General features: G+C 41.4%; 1 protein-coding gene and 1 long non-coding RNA gene across 14 annotated transcripts in view; one reads left to right on the top strand and one right to left on the bottom strand.

Annotated features, from left to right (window-relative positions):
• Window positions 1–23,850, top strand: part of OSBPL8 (oxysterol binding protein like 8) — a 217,522-nt gene that overhangs the window by 183,311 nt on the left and 10,361 nt on the right. For all 13 annotated transcript variants that reach the window (XM_075066678.1, XM_075066671.1, XM_075066673.1 and 10 more), the window contains 10 exons: window positions 6,746–6,983; window positions 8,687–8,871; window positions 10,722–10,803; window positions 11,476–11,574; window positions 13,063–13,159; window positions 13,731–13,829; window positions 15,522–15,619; window positions 16,304–16,393; window positions 19,660–19,796; window positions 20,234–20,419. In XM_075066678.1, coding sequence (XP_074922779.1) covers window positions 6,746–6,983; window positions 8,687–8,871; window positions 10,722–10,803; window positions 11,476–11,574; window positions 13,063–13,159; window positions 13,731–13,829; window positions 15,522–15,619; window positions 16,304–16,393; window positions 19,660–19,796; window positions 20,234–20,419 — 1,311 coding nt within the window. The remainder of the gene's footprint in view (window positions 1–6,745; window positions 6,984–8,686; window positions 8,872–10,721; window positions 10,804–11,475; window positions 11,575–13,062; window positions 13,160–13,730; window positions 13,830–15,521; window positions 15,620–16,303; window positions 16,394–19,659; window positions 19,797–20,233; window positions 20,420–23,850) is intronic.
• Window positions 13,173–23,361, bottom strand: LOC116826768 (uncharacterized). The gene is made up of 3 exons (XR_004374141.2): window positions 22,955–23,361; window positions 19,989–20,013; window positions 13,173–13,378 (listed from the first exon to the last, which is right to left on the bottom strand). It is a non-coding gene; the product is annotated as an uncharacterized LOC116826768 (long non-coding RNA).

Here is a 23,850-nt window from a genome sequence, read left to right as displayed (position 1 = left end):
CTCCTCCTAGGACCCCTACAGGATCTCCACAAAAAGCTGGCTACTTATATCTTCTGCCAGTTCTGTTGTCCCTGGCTCACTCTATTCCAAATCTAGATTTTTACCAAGAAGGAGATAGAGGAAGAATGCGGAGACTGGCAGAGTTTTTACAAAATGTGTCTCTCTGTGGTGGGGGCTCATCTGAGGAATCAGGGTATTTTTGTTAACCCCTGTTTAGATGACTGGCTACTGAAGGCTTCTGCGAATGAAGATCTGTTAAATAGTCTTCGTGACCAATCTCTTTTCAGATTTAGAGTTCTTTCTCCACCCAAAGTCGATCTTTTGCCTTTCACAAAAGATCCCTTTTATAGGCGCTATACTAGACTCCATAGAGGGGAGAGCTTTTCTGCCAGAGTATAGATTTATCAAAACAAGTCAGTATTTGTTAAAGATCCAGAGAGTAAAGTTTTTCATGGGTCTTATGGTAGCCACTACTATGTGACACTGTTTGCCTGTTTGAGAATGAGATCTATGCGGCAGTAGATGCCTTGGTCTACAGACTAAGTTGAAAAAGTCTTCAGTTGTTGATACCCATGCCTTAGAGGATGATAGTGTCCCTAGACTGGTGGTCAGTCAGAACAAATGTGCTCAGGGGTGTATGGGTCCAACCTGGATAGTGACTTCAGATGCATCAACCAAGGGCTGGGGATATGGGAAGGGTGTATCTGAACCATTTGACGGTTCAAGGGCACTGGTCTTTTTAGCAGAGAATCCTGCACATTTACATGTTGAAATTAAGAACTTTTCCTCTGGCTCTCAGATTGTTCCGTTATGTGGGTGGTAATGGACAGTACATCAGTGATGTATTACATCAGCAAGGATCCTTTCTCCTGTGTGGAAAGGCAATAAATCTATGGGATTGGTGTATTCATTGTGACGTTAGTCTGTGTCTCTACATGTAGCGGGGAACAGCAGATCATCTTAGCAGAGGCACCTCCCGGATTCACGAGTGGTCCGTGAAGGCTCAGTTGGTTCGGACTCTATTATCCAGTTGGAGTCAACCAGATGTGGAGCTATTCACAGCAAGAGTCAACCAAAAGTGTTTCCTCTTTTGTTCCAGAGTGGGCTAGGACAGACAGTCTCTGTTGGATGCCTTCGTTTTCCACTGGCAGGGAAAGGCTTGATGTATGCTTTTTCCCCACTTTTCTATTGATCAAGACAGTAGTGAGGATGATACTAATTGCACCAAGTTGACCATGTCAGCAGTTGTTTACCAATCTCCTTCCACTGTGTAGTGGAGTTTTTGTGCGTCTTCCCTGATCTCCAGTTTTACTGTCCTACCCAGAGGGCAGGAGCTTTCATCTGGACTCAGTCTCTTCACCTGATGGAGTGGGCGATCGGACTTTTGACTCTTTCTGCTCCTGAGCAATCTATATTCTTCATCTTCAGGATATACTAGTTAATTGTAAAAAACAATCCACTAGAAACTGTTAGTGTCTAATGTAGTCCAGATTTCAGGCATATCTATTTATCGCCCCCATATCAGCTTCTGTGCCTTGTGATCTGGAATACTGAAAGAATCAGGGATTATCTAACTCACTGTTAAAAATTGACTTGGCAGCCATCTCTGTGTATCACAATCTAGTTGATGGTAGATCACTGTTCATTGTTTGATTAAAAGATTTATGAAAGGTTTATCAAATGTGTATCCCCATTGAGGATCCTGTCTCTTCTTGGGACTTCATTTTGGTGTTGGCCATGCTGGTGAAACCTTTCAAACCCTTGGCTTAGGGCTTGGCTACACTTGCAAGTTGCAGCTCTGGTGAGGGGGTTACAGCGCTGCAACTTACTCGGTGTCCGCACTTACAAAGCTCAGCCAGCGCTGCAACTCCCTAGCTGCAGCGCTGGCTGTACTCCTGGTCTGCTACAGGTGTAGCGAATCCAGCGCTGTGATGCAGCGCTGCTCATCAGGTGTGGACACTCACCAGTGCTGTAATTGGCTCCAGGGTATTAAGGTATCCCAGAATTCCTGTCTACAACAAACCGGAGTACTCCCGGAGCTACCAAACACAGCTGTCTCTTGCTCCAGCGAGGCGACCGAGCCGAGGCTTTGGAATGTTCACACGTTGCTTGAGGAACAAACAGCACGGCTGCTTGAGGAGACAAACAGCATGGCCGGGAGAGGGGGCAGGAAGTCCGTCGGAAAGCTGCTATCTGTTCTGAAGTCTTTTACATTTAAGAGTGATTGAGAGAGGATGGGGAAAGCCAGAAATTTGCAAGCAGGGAGCTTCACAGGTGTCTGCTCCAAAAATCCGCTCTCTCTGTCTCCCCGACGCTCCCTGTCACACTACACCCCACCCCCCTCTTTTGAAAAGCACGTTGCAGCCACTTGAACGCTGGGATAGCTGCCCACAATGCACCACTCTCAACAGCGCTGCAAATGCTGCAAATGTGGCCACAGTGCAGCGCTGGTAGCTGTCAGTGTGGCCACACTGCAGCGCTGTTCCTACACAGCTGTACGACCACAGCTGTAACTCCCAGCGCTGCACATTTCCAAGTGTAGCCATACCCTTAGTGTTTTTTCTATCAATACGGGTTTTGTTATTGCCATCACAAGGAGAGTGAGTGAACTGAAAGCCTTATGGCTGACCCACTTTTCACTACTTTCCCTAAGGACAAGATAGTTCTCAGACCTGACCTCAGATTCTTAACTAATGTGTCTGATTTCGACATTAATTCGCCAGTTCTTTTCCATAAGCTGCACTCTAAGAAAAGAGACTCTGTCCTATGTACTTTGGATGCCCAAAAGTCCCTCGCCCATTACTTGGACAGGACTAAAAGTTTCTGTAAATCCTAGCTTGTTTGTGTCTTATGCCAAAAAACAAATGGGGTATAAGATTTCTTCCTAGACTAGTTCTCAGTGAATTACACAATGTAGTGCTGAATGCTACATGCTAGTAAAAATTCCAGTGCCTGTTGTGATTTGACCACATTCCACCAGCATTGTGGCTTCTTCCTTTGCCTATTTTAGGCAGATGCCAGTTGATGAAATTTGCAAATCTGCAACCTGGACTTCAGTGCAGATTGTCACTAAGCACTATGCTCTGGATTTAGCAAAGCAGTGCTTTAGTCTCTATTCAAGTAGGACTCTGATCAGCTGTTCTGAAACTTATCTGGAGGCAGCAACAATCTATCTCATAGGTGGGGAATATGCAAAGCTACTTGAAGAAGAAATTGAGGTTACTTTTCAGTAACTGGAGTTCTTTGAAATGGCTCTGTATATTCACACTTCCCACCTGCCTTCCCCTCTCAGAGTACTTATTTTTGTGTGTCTCTGGCTTTGCAGTGGAAGGAACTGAGGTGGTGAGAGTGCTCCGCTCCTATGTAGTCTCACCCTGAGTGCGACATGAAAATGAGGGATGGGGCGCAAGACTGCTCTAGCTGGCATTGCTAGAAGATGGTTCTACTGCAAGGTACCACAAGGTGGCACTGCACAAGTAAGTGTGAATATGCAGAGGCATCCCAAAGAACTCCTGTTACAGGTAAGGAACCTTCGTTTCCTTTGACCAAATTTCTCACATCCATTGTTTTCTAGAGAACTTATTTCATTTTCTCCAAAATGCACACGGTCGTGTGTTCAAAAATAGGCAGTAAATGTGGACTCCAATTGCTAAAGTACTGCTGTTTAATCCCTCTTGGAGCCCTCTCACTACTGTTTGGGTTGCTTCATCTGAAGGTCAAAAGTTTAATTCATCTGACATAAATTGCTAGATTTTTGGCTTTTGTACTATAGGTGGTAATTTGAACAATAATAATATTATAAAGTCATTGATACACTTTGACTGACACTCAACTTTTTGGGTGACCAGACTGATATATACCCTCATTTTCAAAAGTGAATGATGGAGTACAAAAGCTGTGTGCCAAAAACCAATAGGCAAAATTTCTCATGTTGCCTCTAACACTCAATGTACAATAACTTCCTAGACATGGTTCAGGGCTGAAGATGCTTTGGGACAAAGATTTCAGGAAGATGATATGATAAACTGGTCGGAAATAGTCTTAAACAACCAAAATAGATCAGTGGTATTTCCAAACAGCAAGGCTCTTATTTTTGAACATGGAGAATCTTAAGTCTTATACAGAACACAAAGGAGAGCATGGACAGAGTCTGCTTCAAAAGAATTTAGGCCCAGATTTTTAAAGGTATTTAGGCATAGTTGCACTCAGCATTGCAACACCTAACTGATTTTCGAAAGGGATTTAGGCCCAGATTTTTAAAGGTAATTGGCGGATTTAGGCGCCTAAGCACCTAAATCCCTTTTGAAAATGAAGCTTAGGTTCCTAAGTCGGTTAAGAGATCGCAATGCTGAACATAGCAAGGCCTAAATGCCTTTAAAAATCTGGCATAACTGTAAAATTTATTTTTTAATTTTTTCTCTGATTTTTTTTCATCATCTGGTTGATAGAGGATACACATACAACACTGGAAGAACTCTGAGTGCTGGGACTCCAGTATGTGTATTTTGGGAGTATACAGTAGGCACTCCCAGAACACACACATTGGAGAAGGATACTTAAACAATCTTGCTCTCAAATGTGACTGCACTTTATTTCTGTTGCCCAGAATGTCACCTCACTTCTGGAATCTTTGTTTCTGAGTGTTAACTTCATTGGAGCTACTTAAGCAGTCAAAAAGCTTATATTGACAACCAAGAATACATCCATTATCAATCTTTATCCCCATAATTTTCCCTTTCCCACCACATGAATCAGAACTCTACCTGAGAAAAATGCCATCATATGTGCAGCCTGGAGCAGGATGTTAGAGTTCTGCCATCTACTCCAGGACATGTGTCATGAGAATTCTGCTCCCTTACCTTCCTTTTGTGGGAGGATTGTGTTGTTGCTCATCTCCCCAATGCAGGATGCTGAACATTATGCCATTATATGCAAGGAAGTGGGTGAAGATCTGCATCTGGAGAAATACAGTTCAGTTGCCTCTGAGAGGACCCCTTGAGACTAGAGTGAAACTGGGAGGAGGAAGAGGCCTGTTGCCAGTCCTTGGTTCATGGCCCAATCCATTGTGTATGTGTAGAGATTACCAAATATGCCCGTGAGAACTCTTGGAACAAGTACTGTCCTCACTCTACTGGCTCCTTTCAACCAATATATACGATCTGCCTCCAGCTGGACACCCAGCTATTACCCAGAGAACTATTAGTGAGATGGCATTTCATAGAATTTTGTGAACTTCTTCCCTTGGCCTTTCTTTTAAAGTTATGCAATAGCTACTCCAACACTTGACACTTTTGAAATGCAGTTCTCAGCTATGTAAGTTAACTGGACCATAGATCTACCTGTGTATGTATGTATGTATCATACAAATATAAACAGTTTTTAAAACCCACTAATAGTGAGGGTTGTAAGGTAAAACCTGTATGAGGACAAAATTGTTGTAGGGTTGGTAATGAACTTCATAGTTCAAAACAAAAGCAAACCAAACAGATTGCTATAAAAGTTTCAAGGAAGGCTCTTCCTTGTGATCCTCTCTTATTGCAGTGCTGTAGAACTGATAAATGAAATTGTTTTTAATTGTTCACTTTATTAATGTAAGTTCTGTTCACCATTCACTACACCTGCCTGCATTGTAACTTCTGTTCACTGTTTGATTTTGTATTTCATATGACTTGGCATTGTGCCTCTCTCATACAACTTTGTATTAGAAAATTGGTAGAAAACTTTGTATCAAATGTTATAGCCCCTAAGGATAGTATAGTTAAAGTGAAAGAAACATGTGCCTTTTTGCTAGAAGTAGAATATGCCCCTTTTTTAGAAAAAAAAGATAGAAATAAAAAACAATCGTCGCCCCCCACACATCTGTAATCAATGCCCTTGACTGAATGAGTGTGATGAGTGAGGCTTGGAAGACACCCACCTCCAGAACAGCTACAACACTTGAAGAGGGAAGGCCAGAGCAAAGACAATACAACTTGTCAAGTGGGCCCAATAAAGAAAAGCAGACATATTGACGACTTCAGGGATTAGAAGCAAGCACCTTCTTTAGAAAACGCCCTCTTGAGCAGCATTGGGACAAACACACAGAAAAAAAGCAGCACAAGACCAACGGACACAGACCCAGATTTTGAATCTGGTCTGGAATGCAATAAGGGAAGCTGCTATAAATACAAGGTGTCTTGCAGAAGGACCCTGGTCCATCTTGTCACCATCGGAGCATCGATCCGGATCGGCAGAAGTCACCCGATCTAACTCACCTGGCCAGTGCAGTTAAGGGGAGCAACTAGTTGGTAACAGCAAGACGGAGTGTGTGTGTGTGTGTGTGTGTGTGTGAACGCATGACTGTAATATATCATATGCATATGTTAGAGTATTAATTAATACCTGTAGTACTAATAAGTGTGGCGTTTTGCCTTAATCCCCCTGAAAAGATCCCGTATAGTACTTTGAGTACAACAGTGCTATCAGTTTGACATGACTATCAGATATTGGTATTGACACTCCTGCGTCAGATAAGTTCCTGGTTTGAGGATTTCAGAGTAGCAGCCATGTTAGTCTGTATCCTAAAAAAGAACAGGAATACTTGTGGCACTTTAGAGACTAACAAATTTATTTGAGCATAAGCTTTTGTGGGCTACAGCCTACTTCTTCGGATGTTGATTTAAGGATGTTATTCATCGTTGTGAACAATTTGAAGGAAAGGGACAATCACAACATTTTAGATTTATTTTCTGTGTATTTGTTGTAGATTAAATGATAGTGAAATTGAAAGGCATCACTTTAAAGATCAAGATGTGTACTCTGACAAATCTGATAAGGAAAATGATCACGATCATGATGAGTCTGATAATGATGGCCTGGGGAAAAGTGAAGAAAGTGACACTGACACATCAGAACGACAGGATGACTCTTACATTGATCCAGAACCTGTTGATCTTATCAGGGAAACTACCTATATGGAACAGATTCATGAAGAACTTGGAGAGGTAAATAATGTACTCTTAGCAGTATTTACCTTATTTCCAGATAGCAAATTGACTTAAGAGTTTTAGACATCAAATTAAATGTCATTGGAAAGTTGCCTTGCAGTATTGGATTTAGTACTTTAAGGAGACTTGTGAAAGTGTTGACTGCTCCCCCTCATGTCCCTCTATTCAGGGGCAGCTCCAGGCACCAGCATGCCAAGCGCATGCCTGGGGCAGCAAGCCGGGGAAGGGCGCTCTGCCGGTCACTGTGAGGGCGGCAGGCAGGTTGCCTTCAGCGGCTTGCCTGCAGGAGGTCCGCTGGTCCCGCGGCTTTGGCGGACCTCCCGCAGGCAAGCCGCTGAAGGCAGCCTGCCTGCCATGCTTGGGGTGACAAAATACCTAGAGCCACCCCTGCCTCTGTTTAACAGGTTCCTGTTCACCACTAGTCATGTGGCTGAGCAAGGGACTTTGGAATACTCCCCAAACTTAAAGGACTGATTTTACACAAAGTGCCTCCTGCAGTAGAAGTGGAGTCCAGCTGCTTGTCCTTTCATTTTTAGTGATTGGTTTACATTAGCTTGGTTTCAAGGCTCTCTTCTCAAGGAAAAGGGCAAGAAACTTAGTTATTAAATGAAGTAAAGAGGTTTCTTTACATTCTAGTTTCCCACTTAATCAGAAAGGCCAGTGGCCACAAGATTTGCAGGGCTCAGAAGTTGCTTTTGTTGCCTTCTATCATTTAACCATTTGTTAAGTTGATCTTCATAATGGCTCTGATGAAGGTTCTGCGTGGCAAAGCTCCACCTGCCTTTGATGTCCTGAGCATTTGTGTGATTAAAAAGTAGCAGTCACCATAAAAAAAATCACCAGTGCTATTTGAAATGGTAACACTCTGAATCTGACTTGTTTGAGCCTCCCTCGTGTGCCTGTTCACTGCTAGAGACTTTTTTTTTCCATAGTAGCAGGGAATGAATAAGATGTCAGATGATGATAATTTCTAGTCTGTTAATGCTGCTGTTACCAATTTCTGCTCCAAAGATAGTTGAACTTTTTTTAGACAAAACCCACTACTAGCTTTTTGGTTTTTTAAATTGGAAATAAGGTGGCTTCTTCTAAAATCCTGCTTTCATTTCTTGAAACACTCTTGAAAGGAGAAATATCTTCCTTTTCTTCTCCTAGTCTAGCAGAGTCATCTGGTGATGTGTAGATGGGAGAGAGAGCGCATCCTCTTGCTGCTTCTAGAGGGAGGGAGATATATGGAAGAGTGCTGGACATATCAAAGGGTGGAGGTGAAATGGACATTCTTCATCAGCATTCAAAATGAGAAATTGATTAATGTAACCAATGGCTCCTGGCTGGTGCATTCACTGCATGTGAGAGAAAAGAGAAAAACATAGTTGATGACTGGGAAAAGAACAGGCTTCTGACCATGGTCCTATCTAGAGGACTCTCTTGATATAAAATGTAATATAATTATTGGGGCAAACCCAATTCCTAAAAAATAAATTCTATATAGCATATCTGAAATGCTGTGTTAATCAGGTAGCAACTTCTCAGAATGCCTCCAATGGGGCTAGTTCCCACACTCCTGCAGGTAGTTGGCTAGCCACCATGTATCCTAAACCTAACTTATTGTTTGTCCCAAATGTGTGTAGTTTTTTTCCATAGAGTATGTTGTACTGTTATTGTGTTTCTACTTTTTCGTCAACATTTTTTCCTGGTGGAAGGCAGGGGAAGCTTGTCAAACAGAAACCGTGTCAGAGGAGAACAAAAGCCTGATCTGGATGCTGTTGAAACAAGTCCGTCCAGGAATGGACCTCTCCAAGGTTGTACTGCCTACATTTATCTTGGAACCTCGTTCTTTCTTGGACAAACTCTCTGATTACTACTATCATGCAGACTTCTTGTCTGAGTGAGTTAATTCTTTTCACTTTAAAAATAAATTTTATTAAATAGTGAAATGGCTTTGCAAGGTTTTCTATCCATCCTGGTTAAACTGAACAGAGAATGCTGAATGTCTGAATGCTCATCTAACAATGTATTAAACATCATGTTGTGGGATTTCCTTGGCTTATTGCTTCCTAAAGCTTATAAAGTATATCTCAAAGGCACAGTTTCCTGGTCAGAAATTGATGATTTCTCTGACAGAGAAATATGCTTGTCAGTGCTACTAGAAACAGAGGATAGGAACATTTGGAAACATCTGTTTTCCTATGCTTTAAGAAGTTAAGAGCCAGTTAGTGAAGGCAAAGGAAATTAAATTTCCTAGCTATATACAAAACAATACCAACCATGTAGTCCAATTAAAGTGTTTTATTAGCTATATGAGGGCCTAGATCAGTGGTTCTCAACCTATTTACCATTGTGGGGTGCATCCAATACTATCTATATGGCCCTGAGGTTGTCACATGGGCCGCAGCTCTGTGCTGATTGGGCCACACGTTGAGAACCACTGGCCTAGGTGAATTCACTTGATTTATCTAAGAACCAAAAGGAATAAGAAGGACCTAAAATGGAATGCTTCACTTCAACTTGGAGTTCTGTGAATTTCTAAAGCAGTCTTCCCAGATTGGAGAACTGGACGGATAAGATTTTGCAGTGCATGGGCCTAAGTACTATATCTTTGCAATGGCCATGCTGTCCAGAATTGGACATAATTGGCTTTGCAAAAGAAATAGTTTCCCCCATGACCTTTGGCTTTTAAGTGAGGGAAACACACAGTTCTCTCAAGAGCCAACAGTTCTCCAGTCTGTTCTCAAGACTAGATTTTCTTGTTACTTTATTGTTTTGACAAATATTTAATAATAAATACAAAAAGGGCTCTACTTCACCCTAGAATCCTAAAATGGGGATTACATTACATGGATCAATGTCTGGATCAACGCTCAGCCCGCTGCCGGTCTAGGTGAATAGAACCCCAAGCTGGCAGCGCAAGATCAGCATTTTAATTTAATTTTAAATGACGCTTCTTAAACGTTTTGAAAACTTTGTTTACTTTACATACAATAGTTTAGTTATATAATATAGACTTATAGAAAGAGACCTTATAAAAACATTAAAATGTATTACTGGCACGCAAAACCTTAAATTAGAGTGAATAAATGAAGACTCGGCACACCGCTTGTGAAAGGTTGCCGACTCCTGGTCTACAGTGTTAAACTATATTAGAAAGGAACAAAAGTCCATAAAGGAAAACACAATATTTAGCTGAATTTCAAGAAGCAAACCAAGCTTTTTGATCATGCAGTGTGCATTTTCTTGTATTCAAGAAGCTTACTGGGACTCAGTTTTGATAACTTTCTCCTTGGACCTCACTAGTCTGACTAGCAGCAGTATCTTCCCATCTACAATAGGAAAAGTTTCCAGTGAGATACTTAGGAAGCAGTCTCTTGGTAATACTGTCAAATATTTAAGAAACATGACTTTTTTTTTGTAATTTGGCTGCTGCTTGGTCAACTGTATGCCAAAAGCCATTCTTTACCCTTATTCTGAGTACTTTCTAATTATGTCCATTCAGTTACCAGTGAATCTGATAAAATTATTTGGTACATATAAATTAAAATATAGGCGTGACTTCCAATTTCCCATGTGTACTAATTCAAAAACTTGTTACAAGATCTATTTTCTGGTCAATAGATAATATATTATAATGCAGATCAATGTAAATTATTATATGCTGCTAGTAGATGATAATGGTAGGAAATCTATGAAGTGTCTATTTCAGTTTTATCTTTCGTCCTGTAACTGTGTCTTGTTTCATAGGGCTGCTCTTGAAGAGAATGCTTACAATCGTATGAAGAAGGTAGTGAAATGGTATTTGTCAGGATTCTACAAAAAGCCAAAGGTAACCTTTTGCATCTTCCTCTGCTATTAAAGGATCATCTTAATGTTTAGTTATTTTAAAAGTAATATATACAAATACGAAGCTGTCTCTTATATTTGGACTCAAGCCATGGTTGAAATGGACTGCACTTAATGCTCATTTTTGGCAATGAATGTTGCAATATGCATTTTTAGATAAATTGGGCAGTTCCTATATTCTTGATAGTCATGCTCTCAGTGAGGTACATCAATCTCAGTAGGAAATTACAACCAGGACTAGATAGCAACATTTTATACTTGGCCCCCTACTTGCCTCTTATTATTTCTTCTTTCTAGCAGTGCTGATGGGAGGAGTATTGAATGACACACAGCTTGCCTCTGCTTAATTTCAGACTGATGGAGATGAGTGATTAAACCAGTTCTCCCACAATAGCCCAACTGCTCTATCCTCTATCATAAAATGTACACAGAATGAGAAAAGATCTCTGAAGTATTAATGACAACCTGTTTCTATTCTTTGTCCCCCAGAATTCATGGGGTTATCTTCAAAGATGGACTCTCTCATACAGTATATTCTAGTGTCCTCTGCTCTTTTTTCTTTTACGTTTGATAATATTAATTCAATTTTCTGTAAACGGTTTTGCATTTTCTATGATTGTATTGTCTTATTGAAATCTCCAATGTTTCTGTTCAGGGACTAAAGAAACCATACAATCCTATACTTGGTGAGACTTTCCGCTGCGTGTGGATTCATCCCAGGACAAACAGCAAGACTTTCTATATTGCTGAACAGGTATTAACAAAATAGGTTTTGCTATTAATCTGACTTCTTAATATATGCCAGCAGTTAGTTAGTTTTTGCTTTGCTTTGTTGAACAGATAAAATAAGCATATTCTGTGTAGTCATAGTGACCCCAATTTGGCAAGGTACTTAACATTTTTGCATAATACACCTCTACCTTGGTATAACGCTGTCCTCGAAAGCCAAAAAATCTTACCATGTTATAGGTGAAACCGCATTATATCGAATTTGCCTTGATCTGCTGGACTGCGCAGCCCCGCCCCCCGGAGCACTGCTTTACCGCGTTGCATCCGAATTCGTGTTGTATCGGGTCGCGTTACATCGGGGTAGAGGTGTATATGAGTATTCCCAGGCCTCCTTAATACTGGCTCAGTATCTAGCTGAATCTGAACCAGTATTTAAGAAATGATTTGATGTCTTTGCTTGAATGTCTGTTTGTTTAGGGGAATGGCTGCTGATTTTGGGAGTGGAGGGACAGAGTTTCACTCATTGTTCAAATAATAGTGTTTCTTAGGTCATCTTCTCAGGGAAGTCAGTGTTAGTCTCCTATAGGGGCTCTGCGGCAGTATCATGGAGGAGAAAAAGTTTTGTCTGTGAATGTATTACTGGCATGTTGATCCTCTGTCTCAGAGCCCAGCCACAAATAGAGTTTCTAAAGGCACAGAGGGAAACTAAGGAATGGGTAGAAGAACTGGCATATTTATACCCTTGACTTATGGACTGTTGGGATTGAGTAATTGTGCACATATTCCTAACTGCTGCTCAAAGATAGTTCCTTGGCCATGTGGCTAGGCACCCGACTCTTACAGTGGGACTGTAGCGAGACAGTACTATTAAGTAAACTCTAGTCTACTAGCTTCTCTTTCTGAAAAATAAAATGGCAGCTAGCTCTGGAACTTGGCAGAGAAGGCAGTAAAACAACTGCAGTCAGTAGGCCAGGAAAATCCAAGTATATGGTACTTCTAGTCCAAGCTGAGGCGGAAAATCTGGGAACTAGGACACTCAGACCAGGCAAATGCATGATTCCAGCTAGTGAGACAATTCATGTGTTCTAGGCTTTGAGATTATTTATTAAAGGGTAGTGGTGCTTGCAAGGGACAAACAGTGCTATGTACGTGAAAAGTATTCAAGAAGTTCTGCTGACAAACTTGGTCTTTAATGGTACTCTGGATTTTTACCAGACACAGGTGGTTATACAAGAAATTTCTTAAAGATAATACATGAGACACTTATTTTTGTAATAGTCTGGCATTTGAAGTTTTCTAGTTACACTTTGAATTCAGTAAGGATGTTGACTTTGATCAGAGTATATCTTTAAATATATCCTGATTTCTATCTATGAACATTTCCTATAGATGCCTTTCTTTGAATTTTAAATACATGTACACCTTTGATATGTGCTTTCAGTAGCTCACTTATTAGAACAAGAATTATTGCAACACTTCAACTGCTTGTGTTCAACTTTGTTGCATTCAACAGGTGTCTCATCACCCTCCGGTATCTGCCTTCTATGTAAGCAACCGAAAGGATGGGTTTTGCCTTAGTGGTAGTATCCTGGCGAAATCCAAGTTCTATGGTAAGTTCCTTGTGCTTTTTTATATACAGTGGAGCCCCAATTATCCAGTCTAATAGGGATCAGGGCCAGATCAGAGAACCAAAAATCCAGATAAACCAGAGAATGGATGGCTGGGGCTCCCACTGCCAGCCCCGGGTGGCTAGTGGTTTGGTAAATATGGAGTAATGGGTAATGGAGACGCGGTTAAACTGGGTTCTACTGTATTATTGCACAAGGAATCTATAAAAAATTGGAAATGCAATTAGATGTTTTTATTGAATAAATGCAAGGAGTGCCTAAAATTCTACGGATTATTTAAACAGAGAAACTGCTTTAAAAACTTTAAGCATCATTTACAAAACATTAAGAATCAAGTCACTTATTGGCATCTCCTTCCAAATAGAAGGCTTTGTTATAGATAGTATATTTTGTAAAGGGGATGCTCTACAGCATATGGGCTTCAGTATAAGGACGGAATGCAACATAGGATGACCCAGTCTCTCTAATCTATTGCTCACTTACTGGGAAATGCTGCCTATTGTCCATTGGCTTTGAAAAATACATAATGTAATTTGGTTTTCTTGTCTTTCAGGGAATTCATTATCTGCCATATTGGATGGAGAAGGTCGACTAATGTTCCTGAATAGGGGAGAAGATTACGTAATGACCATGCCATATGCACATTGTAAAGGTAATTTTTTTCCCCTTATTCAGAAGGTGGAAATGTTACAAAATTAGATGTTATCATAAGCTGTGGATCAGCTTGAGTTAGAGAGACTCTACTCTAAAGTGAAGTTGTCTGAACACGCAGAACATTATATCCAGGTTCTTCCAGACCTGAAGAAGAACTCTCTGTGGGTCGAAAGTTTCTCTCTCTCATCAGAAGAAGTTGGTCCAATAAAAGATATTACTTCACCCACCTTGTCTCTCACGCATAACACTGACAGTTCTCTAATTCTATGCTTCCACATCCGTTAATAGACCAAGTACACTTTTGTGGAGGGACTCCTAGTTAGTGCTGTATTTTTGTTGTGGTAACTTTTGAAGAAAATCGTGTGGCTTCAATGACAAAAATACATAAAGCCACCTGGAATTGCAATAAAAGTAATTAATGAAGTCAAGGGCTTGGGCCTATTTTTTTGTTTTTGTTTTTAATAAAAGAAACAAACCAATCAAGCTACACCATTGCTACCTCCTAGAGATCTTAATATTTTAAACCAGTTTTCAAAAAGGGGTACCTAATTACTATTCTGCTTTTTACTTCGTTCTAGATTTTCTCTCTTAACTTGGTCTCATCAGGGAACATAAGAAATTATACTTCTTGCTGTGGCTGAAGTGTTTGTGCATTTTGTTCAAATACTTATCAACCATATGTACAAAAATGTGCTCACTCCCCATCTTAATTTAGCCAGATTTCATTTCATTCTTTCACTGTTAAACCAGCCCTTGAGCTTGTGATCATAAGATACAATGCAGTGCAGCACTGGGGGCATGGGGAGGGAGCGCTTGCTGTTCTTCAGCTTAAGTATTGAACTAGTGGTTTAGCTGCTTAGCTGGAAGTAAAAGATCCCTTTGAGACTCCCCAAAATAGTTGAGGATAAACCATTTGTCATGGCTAACATTTTGTCAATGAATTTTTAAAAATGTCAGTGTTCCATTAGTGAATATTAAAAAGTCTAATAGCCAAAGGTGTATATATGATTGGAGTACAGTGGACTAGTGTCCATTTGCCTGTAATCATTTCATTCTCTGGGAAGTGAGTGCTTTTTATGAAGCTATTTGGGCAGGCACTGAGTGTTGTGGCAATGAGAAACAGTACAAAACACTTACATTCAAATGGAACTAATTTTAATACAATTTGCTGTTTATTCCAATACATATATTCTCTGGCAGAGACCGGCCAAGTGTCTGCCATAAATGCTGCCACTTGCCTGTAAGACGTTGCAATGTAGCAGAATAGTGTAAACAGAATTAGCTCCAGTTAGCTGGATTTTGGAAAGCTTAGCTGTGCTCTTCTCACTTCTTTCCAGGAGATTTTTTTAAAACTTATTTCATGCCAGAAAGGGAAGAACTTTTGTATGGTTCTGTGACAAACATATATAAAATATATTATGTAATGTACCAGCATCCACAGAGTAAAGAGCTGCACATACTCATGATTAGGGGAGATCCCCTGAAGAGAAGATAAACTGGCTCCTATGGCTATTCCTTTTTCCAACTGGCACCAATAAACATTCATTCTAAGAGTTTTTTATTTTTTTTTGTTTTTTTACAAGAATTTAGCGCTTGTGTGTATCTTGCTCAGTGATCAATAGAAAGCAAATGGGTGTTGTAGGGGAACTCTGTTTGCATGTTATGTAAAACAAGTTCTGTTTTCCTGCAGGAATTCTTTATGGCACAATGACTTTAGAGCTTGGGGGAACTGTCAACATTGCATGTGAGAAAACTGGATACAGTGCAACAATTGAATTCAAACTAAAGGTAAGAGGGCTCTGTATGTGAGCACAAGGGGAATTAAGATAATAGAAAAATGGATGTAGTTCTTACCAGGTCACTAATCAGATTTTCAGAGTTGATATTGATTTAACTCTTTTCTTGGAAAATGTGTAGCTTCTTCATACTAATTGTTGTATATAAAGCTGTGTTAGTCAAGCTAATCACAACACAAGTGATTACAGTACTAAAAGGAACAGCATCATTAATAATCTGCATTGATCATTAAGCAGAATACTTTTCTGGGTCCAAAGGTCAGGACTTGGGCTCTGACCTTAGCAGCGCAACAGCACACTGATACAGTGCTGTTGGATGAGTCTAACGGATGACACTTGGGTTTAAAGATCTCAAAATCTTTTCTCTCTGCCCAAGTAAAATTCAAGGGACATCTGAACCTTTAGATAGTCAGGGATCATGCCAATGTTTTGACCAATAGTCCTTATGTTAATAAAACTGTTTCAGCATAACTTTTGAGAAATGACGGGATGACTGAACAAGATGTCATGGGCTCAGCCTTAACTCTTGGATAAGATAGCCATGCGATAGATTATTTTAAAGTAATTTTGGCTGTCACACCAGAGATTTCATAATTACATGTTTTTGTCCTAATGTTTGACTTTACTCTAACATTATCTCTCACTAAAAAAATTAACATTTTTCTTTGTTTTATAGCCATTTTTAGGCAACAGTGACAGTGTTAATCAAATATCAGGAAAAATTAAACTGGGCAAAGAAGTTCTGGCTACTTTGGAGGGCCACTGGGTGAGTAGTGAATGCGTCTATAAAATAAACTATTTCTGTTTTGCTAGTAATGACAAGTAAATAGCACTCTCCCTTCAAATTTGTTGTAAATTCACTTAGATATAAATCTACTTCATTTTGGCTGTAAACACGGGCACTTATAAAGATGCGGCTCATGATAATAGATATCTTACTGTATATACTCAGCTCTCAGGAATGACTCTGGAATTTAGATAATGCTGATTTTAAATGACCCTCTTGTTTTTGTTAGTTTACTTTTGTTACTGAAAGGGGCAGAGTTGGACGAAAAGGGTGGTAGTGCTTTTGTGAGTGACATACAGTGTTAATGAAAAAAAGAAATCGGTGGCATATATGGCACGTACACAAAGACGTAATATATATCCTGTGGCAAATTGCCGGTACTGTTCTGCTGGGTCTCGCGCTTTCTCTTCTCTGGGGTAGGTTCAGGGAGCTATTGCTTGCCTCTGAACCAGTTCTTAATCATTCCTCTAGTGTCCTTGGAGGAGGGGAGTGGAGAGGGAGGGACCTGGGCCCGCCCTCTACTCCAGGTCCCAACCCAGGGGCCCTGGGGTTGTGGTGAACCACTTGACTAGCGGTTTCTTCCCCTGGGTTACTTCGCTCTCATACCCGTCAGCTTGTGAAGGGCTTCTCGCCTCTCTTCTATACAAGCCTGGTGCCCCTTACCTAGGGTTTCTGTTGGGCTTCCCAATCCACCGCAGCACTCCTCCAAACCTTCTATTTCTCTCTGGACAAACTCTTCTCTTCTGCAATCTGCACTCTGCTCCAATCCAACCTTTCTCCTTCAACTACCACCCCCTGTCTGACTGAAGCAGGGGTTTATATCCCATGACTGGAGTCAGGTGCTCTAACTGGAGTCAGGTGCTCTAATTGGAGTCAGGTGCTCTAATTGGCCACAGCTGTTCTAGTTAATCTAAAGCAAACCTTCCTCCCTTGGCAGGGAATAAGGCCCCCTGCTAACACTCTTATGCTGCCTTCTGGCCATGCTGTATCACAATCCATATATAATGTAAGACAAACTAAGAGAACTAAAATGGGGGTGGGAGGGGAAAGGGAACGGAGGTAAGAGCCTGGCATGGAGTTACTGGGGACTCTGAAAGGAGAAACTGAGGCACATACAACTGTTGCGTTGAGGCCTGCTGCAGGAGGGCGTTTAGGATAGGTCGTCCTATCACAGATAGCTGGTAGGGACTCCAGTAAGTAGTCAGCTTTCAAAAAATATACATATGGACTGTCAGATGACTTAAAAAAAAAATCACAATTAATGGCAAGATTAAAAAAAGTTGTGATTAATTGCAGTTTTAATTGCACTGTTAAACAGTAATAGAATACCAATTTTAATTTATTATAAATATTTTGGATGTCTTTCTACATTTTCAAATATTGATTTCAATTATAATGCATAATACAAAGTGTACAGTACTCATTTTATTACTATTTTGATTACAAATATTTGCATAGTAAAAGATAAAAGATAATATTTTTCAGTTTACCTCATACAAGTACTTTGTTTGATCTGTGGTCTTGTAGTGATCCTGAAACTCTGTAAGCATACTCTGGCACGACTGGCAGGATTCATTTGCTATTGGTCGGTTATCTATAGCACAAGAACTGGAGGCGAAAGCATGGTTTTAGTACGTAGGTGGTACTGCAGACTTGAAGTACTTTGACGGTATTGCAACTCAGCTACAGATAACTGTCTTTTTATCCAGAGAACCATCCAGAAGATTTTTTTTAAAATAAAATTTAAAAATAAAATGAAATGCTGCTTTGTTCCATTAATTTTTGCTGATATTTAATCACTCCAGATCATGAGAGCACATTAGAACTGTGAAAATTTCCGCTAAATGATGTACAGTATGTGAAGAGGGTCAAAACAGAGGTGTGCAATTAATTGTTTAAAAAATGTATTAATTTGTTTTGTGTTAATCATTTGTGTTAACTGGGTTTGATAGCCATAAAAAAGGTAATTCTATATTTGTAATTTGCACTTTCATGATAGATTGTGCTAGAGTACTTGTATGAGACTAATTGAAAAATACTGTTTATTTTGTTTTTAGTGCAAATATTTGTAATAAAAATTAAGCACTGTACACTATTCATAAACAAACTAGGGAAATGCAACTGAGATGGAGCTAGGGGAGGAGCAGTAGATATGCTGGAGGGTAGGGATAGGGTCCAGAGTGACCTAGACAAATTGAAGGATTGGGCCAAAAGAAATCTGATGAGGTTCAACAAGGACAAGTGCAGAGTCCTGCACTTAGGACGGAAGAATCCCATGCACCGCCACAGGCTGGGGACCGACTGGCTAAGCAGCAGTTCTGCAGATTACAGTGGATGAGAAGCTGGATATGAGTCAGCAGCGTCCCCTTGTTGCCAAGAAGGCCAATGGCATATCTGTATTAGTAGGAGCATTGCCAGCAGATCAAGGAAAGTGATTATTCCCCTCTATTCAGCACTAGTGAGGCCACACCTGGAGTATTGCATCCAGTTTGGTCCCCCACTACAGAAGGGATGTGGACAAATTGCAGAGTCCAGCAGAGGGCAACAAAAATTATTAGGGGACTGGGGTACATGACTTACAAAGAGAGGCTGAGGGAACTGGGGTTATTTAGTCTGCAGAAGAAAGAGTTAGGGGGGATTTGATAGTAGCCTTCAACTATCTGAAAGGGGGTTCCAAAGAGAATGGACCTAGGCGGTTCTCAGTGGTAGCAGATGACAGAACAAGAAGCAATGGTCTCAATTGCAGTGGAGGAGGTCTAGGTTGGATATTAGGAAACACTATTTCACTAGGAGGTGTTGAAGCACTAGAATGGGTTAGTTAGGGAGGTGGTGGAATCTCCATCCTTAGAGGTTTTTAAGGCCCCGCTCGACAAAGCCGTGGCTGGGATGATTGAGTTGGGGTTGGTCCTGCTTTGAGCAGGGGATTTGGACTAGATGACATCCTGAAGTCTCTTCCAACCCTACATTCTATGATTGTGCTATGTAGTGCATCAAAACCTGACTGAAATTGCCTCGGACATTTAATAATCTACACTAGTAGTAGTAGCAGAGGCAAGGAAATCTGTTTTTGAACTATGACTTTTGAGCATTCCCAGCCAGGTGTGTCAAAATGGAATAATTAATTCTTCAGTTGCAAAAAGTGCTATATCCAGGGTTTCTGTTCCTCAGATTTGTTCTCGCTGGCTTTGTTTAAGCCTGCAACAATTTTTGGTAAGTAAAGTAATTAAAAATGTTTAACTTTACAGGACAGTGAAATTATTATTAGCGATAAAAAGACAGATGTTTCAGAGACCTTCTGGAATCCAACATCTGAGATCAGGCAGCGCAGATTAACAAGGTACACAGTGAAATTTGACGAGCAAGATGACTTTGAGTCAGAGAAGTAAGTTCATGAATTATTAGCTCCTTTTCTTTTAGTTAATTACATAAAGGAGAGCATATATGCTGTTTTGACAAATAAAATATGGAAGAGAGCGTGGCCTACTGGTTAAAGCATTGGATTTGGAGATGGTGATTTGGATTTTAATTCTGATTATCCTGAAAACTTTTTTGTGAACCTGAGCAAGTCACTTACCTTCTCTGTGCTTCAGATTCCCAGTCTGTAAAATTGAGAGAAATAACACCTTTAAATGCAACCTTATTTACAGAAGTTCCAGTGTAGGAAAACTTGAATAAAATAAAACTGGCAAACACAATGTAGTAAATAGTAACTTTATAAATTGATCATCAATCTCATTTTACCTCTGTCAAAGCAATATTTGTAGTTATTTCTGTCCTCCTGATTTTGATTCTTTCACCCTTTTTACATTAATTTGCTAGACTTTGGCAACAGGTGACTCGAGCTATAACCAACAAAGATCAGACAGAAGCTACTAATGAGAAATGTGTTCTGGAGGATGCTCAGAGAAAGGCTGCCAAAGAAAGGAAACTGAAGGGTGAAGAATGGACCTGCAAACTGTTTGAACAGGATTCAGTCACAGGGGAATGGCACTACAAATATGCAGAGTGAGTGGTGGAGTGTTTTGCTTACAGTTTAAACTATTCTACATATTTAAAGGTGTTGTTACATAGAGAACTTGTTTTATAGTTTCAGGATTGAAAGAACATGAAAATGTGGATGAGTCCACACTTGTCCATGTGGTATTGAGTAGTCTTAAATCTCTATTCATCTAAAGCCATATCCACACTACAACATTAAACTTACAGTGTAAACTGGCATGGGGTTGGCTTTGGCCGTGGTTATTATCTATGCAAGACATGGCTGATGTTCAGTTAAGTAACTGATAGTAACAATTTGCTGCTAATAGAGAGACAGACTGGCTTATGTTTTTTTTTTCTTCTTACAACTAATTCAGCATGCTTTTTTGACAAGTGGATGATACCCCGTTCTTCTTCGAGTGATTGCTCATATCCATTCCAGTCAGGTGTGTGCGCACTGCGTGCACGTTCGTCGGAGAAACTTTTACCCTAGCAACACTCGGTGGGTCGGCTGGGTGCCCCCTGGAGTGGCGCCGCTATGGTGCCAAATATATACCCCAGCCGACCCGGCCACCCTTCAGTTCCTTCTTACCGTCCGTGTCGGTAGTTGGAACAGTGGAGTGCGGCTTAGCTGACCTCCACCTTTCCCTAGCTACTCATAGTTCTTCTTCCTCTAGTTGTTAATTGTTCTTATATATATAGTTAGTTAGATTCACTTATAGCCACCCTGCTAGATCTGTCCATGGCCGCTCCAGTTCCCCTCCCTCTCCTTCCAGACCTGATCACGCAAGACCATGGCAGGCTTCGCCACCCAGACCTGCGAGCCCTTCATCTCACGGCGTGGCTCCTGCATGGCTAAACACAGTGGAGTTACGCTGTTCCGCTCTGGTACAGCATATTCTCCTCAGTAGCAGGAAGCCTTCCACCCGCTCTACATATTTGGCCAAGTGGGAACGCTTCTCTTGCTGGTGCACAAACGACAGGACGTTTTACTCCCTCGGAGGCTCGATTCCACAGTCCTAGACTACTTCTGGTACCTTAAGCAGCAGGCCTGGCAATCATCCTCTCTGAAGGTGCACTTAGCGGCTGTATCTCCACTTCCATCCAGGCGAAGGTGGTCACTCCGTGTTCTCCCCACCAGTGGTCTCCTCGGTTCATTAAGGGCCTAGAGCGCGCTCTATCCCCCCCACGAGTCGCCCTGCCCTACCTGGGATCTCAATTTGGTCCTGAAACAGACTAATGCAACCGCCCTTTGAGCTACTAGCGACTTGCTCTTCTTGTACTGTCGTGGAAGACAGTCTTTCTGGTGGCCATTACCTCGGGCAGGCGGGTCTCTGAGCTGAGAGCGCTCACTGTGGACCCTCCCATACACTGTCTTTCATAAGGACAAAGGTCCAACTGCGACCTCATCCGGGTTCCTCCCTAAGGTAGTGTCTGCTTTCCATACCAACCAGGACATCTTCCTCCCAGTCTTCTTTCCGAAGCCCCACTCTTCTCGACGGGAGCAGCAGCTACACTCCTTAGATGTGCGTAGAGCGCTCGCTTTCTATATTTGAAAGGACGAAGCCCTTCCGGAAGTCTCCCCAGCTGTTCGTGGTGGTTGCGGAACGGATGAAGGGTCTGCCAGTCTCCTCCCAGAGGATTTCCTCCTGAGTGACACAGCATGCATCCACACGTGCTATGACCTGGCTCATGTCCCTCCGGCCACCTCACAGCGCATTCTATCCCAGGGCTCAAGCTTCCTCAGCGCCTTCCTGGCGCACGTGCCCATCCAGGAGATATGCCGTGCTGCGACCTGGTCCATGGTCCACACCTTCACCTCGCACTATGCACTGGTCCCAGCAATCTAGAGATGATAGCAGCCTTTGGTGCTGCGGTCCTGCATACGGCCACATCTCACTCCGACCCCCCTCCGCCTAGGTAAGGCTTGCGAATCACCTGACTGGAATGGATATGAGCAATCACTCGAAGAAGAAAAGACGGTTACTCACCTTTGTAACTGTTGTTCTTCGAGATGTGTTGCTCATATCCATTCCAAACCCCCCTCCTTCCCCACTGTCGGAGTAGCCGGCAAGAAGGAACTGAAGGGTGGCCGGGTCGGCTGGGGTATATATTTAGCGGCACCACTCCAGGGGGCGCCCAGCCGACCCGCCGAGTGTTGCTAGGGTAAAAGTTTCTCCGACGAACGTGCACACGGCGCGCACACACACCTGACTGGAATGGATATGAGCAACACATCTCGAAGAACAACAGTTACAAAGGTGAGTAACCGTCTTTAATTCTTCCTGTATAATCAGTTTGGCTGGTGTCATCTTCCTAGTTCTTTATGCATATGACATCCTGGAATGCATTGTTCCACTTGCTGCTGGTTGTGTTCTGTGGGCTTGTTCTCTGAACGCTTGCCTTCCTAGGCCATGTAGAATATCCAGACTTTCCCAGAATGGGCTGATGCACAATTGTGCAGCCTGGTAGATGTGGACTTGAAAACATAGCTGTAATAGCAGAAAAGCTGTTTGGACATAAACTGCACCATGTAACTTGTTATTGATAAAGGTGACTTACACAGAGAGGCTCCGAAAACACAGTTGCAGCATGGATGGGTCAACACAGCTCTCTTCTCCTGACAAGTGTGACGCACGCTGAGTAGCTCACTGTTAAAAGCTTATGGTGGTTCCGTGGATCAGAAGGTGGAGGTGTAACTCTGCTAGTATACAAACAAATGTGAAACTTGAGTCCAGTCTTAGCATTGATCCACATCCTCAATTCCCACTGACTTACAGGGAGTTCAGCAAGAAGAGCAGTGGCAGAATTGAGCCTTTTACCAGTAACAGTTACCACAGGATCAGCTTGCAAAGTCTTCTGTCCCTTTTTCAATTGAAGTATTAGTTTGTGCTAAAAAGGGAAAAAAGTAAAATATCCAGGGATATTACAGCCATATAAGAATGTAGTAGTTCTGAAACCAATGTTATATCTAGCTTTGTGCTGACAGTTGGTTCCAGAGCTATATACCTTGCTGTGAACTCTGTTATACATAACAAATTTTCACAACTGACAAAAATAGCCTTAAAATTTTCTACACACCATATAAACTAGTGTTTTACCTTGCCTTGCTCTTTCAAAGAGACAGAGTAACAAGATTTTTCTTCCCCGGTTCCAGAATGTGGTAGGTTTATGTATCTCAGTCTTAGGTACTGGCATATCAAAATTGAATGATACTCTGGCTGGCATTCTCAATAGCCAGGGTAGGGATTGATCTGTGCATGGAGACTGAGTTATCACATCATCTTTGGGTGTATAATCCTGCCAAATCAGAAGTGAGGCACATCAGTAGGGTAATATGAAGAGGCTTACATCACTTATGCCCATTCTATTACTTATCCTGTGGGGAGTTGTGAATCTTTTGGGTGTCATACTGACACCTTTCACTCAAAAGATTTGCTTGAAAGCATTCTTCAACT

This window comes from Chelonoidis abingdonii, chromosome 1, assembly GCF_003597395.2.
Source record: "Chelonoidis abingdonii isolate Lonesome George chromosome 1, CheloAbing_2.0, whole genome shotgun sequence".
In the NCBI taxonomy this organism is placed as follows: Eukaryota; Metazoa; Chordata; order Testudines; family Testudinidae; genus Chelonoidis; species Chelonoidis abingdonii.
Note: the sequence above shows the minus strand (reverse complement) of the source record. Positions and strands in the feature narration are given on the sequence as shown.